Source organism: Leptidea sinapis, chromosome 44 (genome assembly GCF_905404315.1).
Source record: "Leptidea sinapis chromosome 44, ilLepSina1.1, whole genome shotgun sequence".
Classification (NCBI taxonomy): domain Eukaryota; kingdom Metazoa; phylum Arthropoda; class Insecta; order Lepidoptera; family Pieridae; genus Leptidea; species Leptidea sinapis.
The window spans coordinates 5,598,950-5,608,392 of record NC_066308.1 but is presented as its reverse complement, the minus strand read 5'-3'; the positions used below and the strand labels follow the sequence as shown (position 1 = coordinate 5,608,392).

General features: G+C 34.3%; 1 protein-coding gene across 1 annotated transcript; it reads right to left on the bottom strand.

The window, feature by feature from the left end:
* Positions 1–1,027: 1,027 nt before the first annotated feature.
* LOC126977272 (leucine-rich repeat-containing protein 27-like) lies at positions 1,028–7,884 on the bottom strand. The gene is made up of 4 exons (XM_050826026.1): positions 7,684–7,884; positions 6,889–7,610; positions 3,658–4,000; positions 1,028–1,142 (listed from the first exon to the last, which is right to left on the bottom strand). Exons 1-4 carry the CDS (start codon positions 7,807–7,809, stop codon positions 1,074–1,076), a joined length of 1,260 nt encoding a protein of 419 aa, XP_050681983.1. The 5' UTR covers positions 7,810–7,884; the 3' UTR covers positions 1,028–1,073.
* Between the last annotated feature and the right edge of the window lie 1,559 nt (positions 7,885–9,443).

Here is a 9,443-nt window from a genome sequence, read left to right as displayed (position 1 = left end):
CGTCAAATAGTCAATGTCTTACACGAGTAAGTCAAAAAAGGTAATGTAAATTAATACAAAAGTTATTAGTACAGTAGCTGCATCATCCACATACACCATAAATAAATAAATAAAGGTATTCTGTGAGCATTTTATAAGCGATTATAAATAAATAAATATGTATATATCCATATATATACACACAATAACTTTTAAGAATCTGAAACCGAGTTCCCGGCAACAGGATCATCCTGCCACCACAAGCAGCGCCCGTTCACGAGCATGACGCATGAGCCAGCCATCGCCTCCTTTAACCATATTTTAGGGTAGGGGACGACTCGTCCCATGTCGCCGCCACAAGCAGTGACATTTAAGCGAGCATGACGAAACCTGTTACGAGAACTCAGCAAACAACAATAAAATAATCCTAATGTACATATCATGCAATACTCACCAAATACATAGTATATTTGTCTTCTTGCCAGGTGACTAGTACTGGCAATCTCTCCACATTCCAATACTAGGCATGACTCCTAGGGCTGTCCAAAGAAGCAACAGGTGGAATCCCAGAATATAAATGGCAGATGTTGAAGTACCTTACTATAGCCTAAATTAAAATTTAAAAAAAAGTGTGTGTTTACTTATGTATGCACGCAAGAAGTTATACTTCTTTGGCCTAACAAAGCAAAAATCCTTAAAACTATTTATTCCTCGTGTTATTCTACGTTTATAGAATGAACAATATTGTGAAAATCTTGCAACGATGGCTTTGACAATTAATTATTAAATAACGAATACGGCTGTACGGGCTTGAAACCTTTGCCTATCCTAAATTCTTATAATGGACGAGGAAACCAAAAAAAATAACGAATGTCGCAAACGTCAGAAAATTTTAGGAACCAACTTCACCCTGTTACTTTTGTGTTACACTGATGCGCGCGCTTCCTAAAATTACACTCTCATATTTTTGTCATAAGGCGCCAAAAGAAGTATAACTTCAAAATAGATTAAATTTCCCGACAAAGGTGGTTTTCTAATTAAATTTAAGTTACTTTAAATAAATAATTTTATTTGACTCAATCATAATTTATAAGTTAATCTGCTGGAACTGTTCTAGAGTTTGTCAGTGTCAGCTCCATTAGCTTTTGTTTTATTTCCGTTATCTGAAACAAAATCAAATAATTTTATTCATAATAGGATGTGTCATTATTGAAAGTCAAAAACTACCAAACTTTTCAAAATAGACTGCCTCAGACCAGAGAAGAACGGACGCAAGAAACTCAGGGGGCCGTTTTTTATAAAAATATGGATCACAATGTAATATCGTACAATAAACATTTATAATTTATATCGCTTCATTCCCAGTCTTTGGTATCATTAAGAAAATAGTTTATGCTATAGTAACCTTTCACACACAAAGAATTTTTAACAATTCTTTTAAAATTCGTAGTTAACACATTTGTTTTGTACATTTTCTGGAATCATATTGTCGAACCATATAGAGACATCACCCAATAAAAGACTTAGATACTAACTCGATTTACCCGAGTAGTGGGCATTATAAGTTTATGTCTGTTCCTGCTGTTCACATTTTGGTTATGACAGTTTCTAGCAAATTCACTTATGTGCCCTATGAACATACATTACATTATCAAGAATATATTGAGAAGCAACAGTCAAGATGGTAATTTCTTTGAATTTTGCTCTCAATGATTCTTTAAGAGAAGGTATTCATCAAAAAATGCGACTGCAGTAATTTTCAACGTGCTGTGATCATTTCAATTAGTCATGAAATTCGGCAAAATAACGTCTTATTTAAGGCGAAGAGAAAGCAGAAAACACGCAAACATGGTGTTTTTTTACTAGTTTTGTGGTGAAAGTATAGCATTTCGAGCTATGAACACTACTTAATCCTGTTACACATATCCTTAAGTCTTATTTGTAGGTTGCTAATGCTTGCTGTTGGTTATAGTTAACACTGCCGAGCCTTTTTGAACTACTACTTTTCTTTGAAGTTAAACAAGTTTTTTGGCATGGCGTGACACATTTTTTTGGTACTTCTCTCAGAAAAGTTATTCTTATAGCTTGTACTTTTTTGTGTAGGTTCATTTATTCAGATTAGTAGTGAATAACGAGGATTGTAAGCATATAAACTGTTTTCCATGCAAGAATTTTGAAAATATTGGCTTTGTTACATAGATGGCGGGTCGGCAGCCGTGAATTCATATCGCTTAAGGTCGCTGGCATTTAGTGTCGCCTTAATAAGGAATTAGTGTAACTATACAATAAAACTTAAACACACTTAACTTGATCTGTAGGTATAAATAAAACTTATAACAATATGTAGCAGACAAGAAATTGACATTTTTTTTTCAAAAATTAGTTTAAAATAAATATAATCATTACAGATTCATCATTTTTTTATATGCATCCGTGAAAAAATTAAAATATAAACAAATGCAGATAATACAGTATATATTATGTAGATGCATCAATAGGTCAGTTTCATCAAAACTAAATGATGAAAGTATGTTATTTATAGTGTTTTTAACCAACATCAAAAAAGGAGGAGGATCTCAATTAGTCGGTATTTATATTTGTTACGTCAAAACTTTCGACTGGGAGAACCGATTTCGATAATTATTTTTTTTATTTGAAAGCTGGTGCTACCCGTGTGGTCCCATTGTAATTTGGTCCAGATCTGATTTGGCATCCATGAGAAAACCATAAAAGTCTTAAATTTGCTATACATACGTATAGCAAAGTGGATGATAAATTAACGAATAACTCAATATCGCGCCAACTGATTTCGATGATTCTTCGATTCCAAAAATAACAATAATCATAGCTAGAATTAGATTATATAAAAATACGCAATTATTTTTATACTTTTTAGTGCATAATATCTATTGTTTTCGAATAGTGTTTTTGAAGTCGGTTGTTTTTTTGTTGAAATATTTTTTTGCCATTAGAAATACGAATTCAAAACTAATTTACTATAAAAACTTGAGAATTATTTATATTTTCCATATATTTCAAACAAAAACCTGTATGTCACGTGACCGAAAACGCCGACCACCATTTTGTGACGTCACTATAGCAGAAACAATTTAAATTTTCAGCAACACACCAACGATACGGACTATGAAAAGTCATTTTTATTTTTAGAAAAATCAATAAGGATTGCGCCGCTCATTTGATGTTTCTTTGTGTTATTATGACGTCACGAACATGGCGGCTCCCTGTTTGCACGACTATTTAACCTTTAAATTTAAAACTCTTTTTCTTAGGATAAAGAGTTATTTTGAAGAAATAAAAATACCCACTATTCGAATCTTTGCGATCGTAATAGAATATATTTTAAAAAAATATTCCTACAGACTGTAAATAAATAAAGGTATTATGTGAACATTTTAAAAATACAACTTGATTGACATTCAAGCGAGCTAGGCATAAGCTGTTATGAGAGCCTTGTTTGTAGATCTACTATCTATTTAAATATATTATTAATCCGTCCGTCTGCCTGTCAACGTGCTGTTTCTCGTAAACTGCAATAAGTACACATCTGAAATATTATTAGTGTACTAACAAAATAATATAACAGAACCAAAAAGCCACTGAACAAAGAGGCCACCATAATAATTCCCTTTTTTTAATTAATCCGAAGCCCATAATTACCTTCTGTATCTCGTTGAGTAGGAGCCTCTGTTCCGTACGTGGCGTCATTCCCTTCTTGTCGACATCCAGAGCTTCCAGATTCTCAAACAACTGCTTGATCTTCATCGCCAGGTGCACTCCCTCGTTGCTCTTCCTGGCAACGCTCGGTCTGCATCTCTTCACCAGCTTCTTCTTGTACTTGTCCGGGAGGTCCTTCTCGATGTCCTCTCGGGTCAGGAAAGTCATGTAATCCGGGTTGGTGTCGAACGGGATGGTACTTCGGTCCATTTTGTATGACCGCTCGCCACCGAGAAGCTGGTGGTTGCGGTAATTTGTGCGCCATTTACGAAGACCTTCCAGGTTTCTATAAACAGGCAATTTATGATGGAATTTAAAAAGATACATTACCTTTCTTTTAAGTGATCACCGCCGCCCACATTCTCTTGCAACACCAGAGGAATCACAGGGGTGTTAACGGCCTTACAGAAAGGTAAACACGCTATTTTTGAAGGTATCCATGTCGTATTAAAATACGAGAAAATTTTGTACTATTAGGTAAAGAATGGTAAATTAAATGCGATGGTAGAAGCCAAATCGTATCAAACTGTCAAGACAGTATGGTATGATAGTATTTTCTTTCATTAATGCGAGTGTTACACATTTAAATAAAACACTTTTAAAGAATTAAGACGCGTGTAATTGTAACTGTGTTTTTATACGCTTTATATTAGCTTCACCTGTATGTTTGTACCAGACTTCTTTGGGCGCGATTTTGACCCACTTTAAACGGCTAGATTTCGTTCAAACTTTGTAGATTTGTCGAGGACCGATGACATTACACTAATTCAACTAAAAAATAGAAAATAAATTTAAATAGAAAATAGTGTAAAAAAAATATATTTTATTGCAAAAAAAGCGTGGGGTGCTTTTTAAGATATTATTAAAATAATAATTCTTCTACGAATTTTATATAAAGCGTGTTTTTAGTTTTTTTTAACTATTATTTATTTCATTATATTTTCGTTTTCAGAGGGACAGTTTCAGACACGATTTCAGTCCCCCTGAAAACTAGATCTGGAAAGGTCTTGAAACGTTGGATTAACAAAAATAAAAATTTGATTTTTAGGCAAAAATCTAATGTAAAAACACAGTTACAATTACAAGCGATTTAATACTTTAAAAGTGTTTTATTCAAAAGCATGATTTGATGTGGGCACACCCACAACAGTGACACACTTGCATCAAATAATATAACTTTGAACTTTGCCTTGCAATGTTGAAGCGGGCCAGATACTAAGACACTTTGGGGGGAATTATGACGTATTATAAAGTGTATGTTAAATGATAATCGTAAGCGAACATTCACGAGTTAAAAGCCACAATAACGCCCCGAGGAAAACCTATAGAAAAGGGATGTCTGGAGGAATGTTTAGTGGTCACTGCATGGGGACCACCAGTGGGAGGAAATTACGAGAAAAATTTAAAGAAATAAACATTTTGACTGTTGCTTCTCAATACATTTTTGATAATGTTTTGTATGTTCATAAGCACATTGAGGAATTTTCTAGAAACTGACATTCATAATGTTAACACGAGGAACAAACATAAACTTGTTATGCCTACTACTCGGTTGGGTCGAGTTAGTAAGTCTTTTGTTGGGCGATGTATATGCTTCTACAATATGATCCCAGAAAATGTACAAAACAAATGTGTTACGAAATTTAAAAGAATTGTTAAAAAACGTTTGTGTGGGAAAGGTTATTAAAGCATAAACGATTTTCTTAATGATACCACGGACTGTGATTAAAGCGAACACCCTCAGGCTCTTTAATTATTAATGTTTATTGTATGATATTACATTGTAATCCATATTTTATATAAAAAAAAAAGCCCGTTGAGTTTCTTGCGCCCATTCTTCTCAGGTCTGAGGCAGTCACGGGTGGTAGATTTTGACGTTCAATAAGTGATTATAAATCCTATTTTGAATAAAAATATTTCAATTTGAATTTGAGTTTGGAGGCTCCTTTCTATAGGATTTCTGCCGTCAAGCAGTGATATGTGAATAGTGTTTCGGTCTGAAGGGCGCCGTAGCTAGTTAAATTACTGTGCAAATGAGACTTAACATCTTTTGTCTCAAGGTGACAAGCGCAATTGTGGTGTTCAAGCGCTCAGAATTTATAGGTTTTTCAAGAATCCTGAGCGGCAGTGTATTGGCAGGGCGTATCAGTTAACATCAGCTGAACGTCCTACTGCTCGTCTCGTACCTTTATTTTCATAAAAAAATGGTGTTATTCACTACATCTTTCTCAGATCTGATCAAGCAATAACAGCTTAAGTCTATTGTACTGAAGTTAGAACAATGATGGCGAAACAGGCAGAAATAGCCAACTCGTCAAGCGATCTTCACCATTATCCGTAATAACACAAGAGCTCACGCAGCCAGAGAAACGGTTATAAGACTACAGAAAATATGTTTAGAAGCCCTTCAACATCCTCCACACTAGTCCTGGGTCCAGCGATACTATAGGATAGATACTATAGGTATGTATTATTTCGCGAATTGAACAAGAATGCCTTCACAGATTTAATGAGTCCAGGTGTGACACCAAGAGTGATACTGCAATGTGACCTTCCCTTGAGATGGCAGAAATGTATAGACGACGATGCTTCGATTAAATATATATTTTACCATATAAAACAATGTTTGAATCGTTTAGTATCTAGGTTCTCAACGTGGGCGATAACGCCCCCTTGTGGGCGTTTGAGACTAATAATATAAAATAATACTATATAATATAATATAATATCTTACGTTTAAATATAATCATGGCAATAGCTGTTTTAAATTCGCGACAGATGGTAAGTAAAATTAAGATGGGGGGGCTCTAGAAAAAAAACATATTCTCAAAATGGGCGGTGGGCAAAATAAGGTTGAGAAACTATGGACTTTAGTACAAAACGGTAATTTCATATAGGTACTTTAATCCCTTATATTTACGAAAAACTGAAGTGGCAGTGGGCAGGGCACATAGTTCGACGGACAGATGGCCGTTGGGGCAGTAAAGTCCTCGAATGGCGACCACGTACCGGAAGACGCAGTGTTGGTAGGCCCCCACTAGATGGACCGACGATCTGGTCAAGATCGCCGGAATATGTTGGATGAGGGAAGCGCAGGACCGATCGTAGTGGAAATCTTTGCGGGAGGCATTTGTCCAGCAGTGGACATCTTCCGGCTGATAATGATAAACTTACTTTCTACTCTGAAGTATCTTCTCCGTTTTCGCCATAAATTCTTTACGTTTTCTCACGGCCAGATCACTAACACACTTCTCAATAATCTCTCCGTCCCGCGCGGCCTTACTACCGGTCACAATGGGCTTCACGTATTTTGCACTCTGGCAGTGAGGTGACAGAGTCTTGTATCTACTTCTCGCTAGCTTGGGACACTTCCCCTTATTCTTTCCATAATATTCTTCCTCCGAATCGTCATCTTTCTCACTAAATCTGACAGATAAAGTTTTCGTAATCTTATCCATATCATTAATATCCAATACGGAATTATAGCTTCGAGCTTCGGCTCCATATATTTCATAGTTATTAGTTTCGTTCGTTGTATCGCAAGTTTTATCAGAAACAGCGGATGTCGATCGTAATAACTCACTTTCAATAAGTTTATTATTGAGAAATCTAACAATCTTACTTGTTCCCCCGCTTACAATATCTTTTGGCGGATAACTTAAAGGGTTTCCGTTCAGTTGGAGCACTTTTAATGTACCTAAAGACCCCAGCTCGTTTGGTATTTCTTGTAATAAGTTATTTTGTAATAATAAATGTGTCAAATTTTGATGATTTCTAACAGATTTTGGGATTTCCATGAGTCGATTATTACGTAAATCAAGCCATGTTAAATAAGGAAGAGTTGGAAAAAAATCGTTGGGCAATTCTTCTATTTTGTTATCTTGTAAATATAATACCTGAAATATTTTAATAATTACCAAATAATATTCTCAATTAAGTATAGTTAAAATCGTAATAGCAATGACCTACATGCAAGTATTTGATAGTAATATCTGGAACGGACTCCAATTGGTGTGATGATAAATCCAATATCGTGTCTTCACCAGTATCCTTTCCATGCCGTTCAGCACTTAAATATAAATTAATGTAAGACATACTTATGTAATTCAATTATTTATTATAAAACTTTGGTAATTAATTTCATATTCATATGTTAGATCAATAAATTGTCAAGTAAACAACATCAAAATTAAAAAACGGCGCCACTGGTTCAACCGAAGAGAATTTAACCACTAGACTATTCACCGTCAGAAAGCAAGACCGAAGACACCATAGATAAACAATTATTAGGTTCGTGAATGAATCATACTAATAAAATGACTAATTGTTTTGAAAAGTGTATTTGCAAGGACGTAGGATTTATTTTTGAGATCTATAAGTCTACTTTACGCTAATCCATGTCGAAAATAGGACTGTTGATAAAATATCGAAAGTATTATTTAGAAATATCGATATTTATTATTAATATGTTTTGGATAATAATATATCGATAGTTTGAAATGTAGATACTTATCGATGGTCGATATTTTTTAATATTTTCTGGTTTAAATTATTTTATAGATAATTTTATCTTCAAAATAATCATAAACTTAATATTCTTATGTACTTAATTTACACTATAAATTATGTTTCTCCTTTTTTTCTAGTTTATTGAAAATCAAACGAAAGTTTATATAGAGCATTCGGCATTCGGTAATATTATGTATTCGGCAGTTAGACGCCGTGCATGTAGGACGTGCGACTGCGATCAGAGTTCAGTGTAGAATGGATACTTATTAGCTTAGTTTGTCGCGATAGTCAAAACTATCTTAAAAGTTTACTTGCAATATCAGATCTATCAAAAGAAATAATGACAGGTCACAGGACAATAAATGAGAGATAATCCTACCTAACTCTTTTATTCATTTATAATTTTATTTGTGTTACAATTATACTGAACTACCTATGTGATAATTATTATGATGAATATATATTTTAAATAATATCAACAGTCCTCAACTCCAGAAGAACAGCTTGTAGATATCTCTTAAATATGAAATATTGTCAGCCTAAAAATATACAGGGCGTCCCACACCTATGCCATGGAGGGAAAGTACCTTAAGTGTTGTAGTTGTAAAATTATATTGAAGGAAAACGTTATTTTAATTTAAAAGAATAATTTATACTGCTATCATAGATTTTTGAATAATTGCCTGATTGAACCGGGAATCGAACCCGCTACACGAGAAAAATACCCTGTACCTTCGAAAAAAATATCCTATCGATTGTAAGGCTTCATCATAAGACTTTTTTTTAAATAAAACGAAGACCATGAATTTTAACATTTGATTTAGGTAAAATTTTGGTTAGCGTTGCCTGACGTAGCCGTAAGAATGAAAATGCCGTAAAATGAAAAAAGTAAGCGAGTCAACATCTGATGCGTTGTGTAGGGGCGAAAAACTTCTTCTGATGTGAAGCAGTAATGTGCAAGCATTATTGTTTTTCGGTGTGAAGGGCGCCGTAGCTAGTGAAATATTGGGCTAATGAAACTTAAAATCTTATCTCTCAAAGTGTCGGGCACAATTGCAATGACGTTTGAAAGTTGGGTTCGATCAAGAATCCTAAACGGCACTGAATCGTTATGCAGATAACTCCTGTAATAATTAACTAATTAACTTATTACTACGGAATGAAAGAATGTTATTTACTTCCTATAAAGAGCCTAGATATATTATTCAAAATAAATGAGG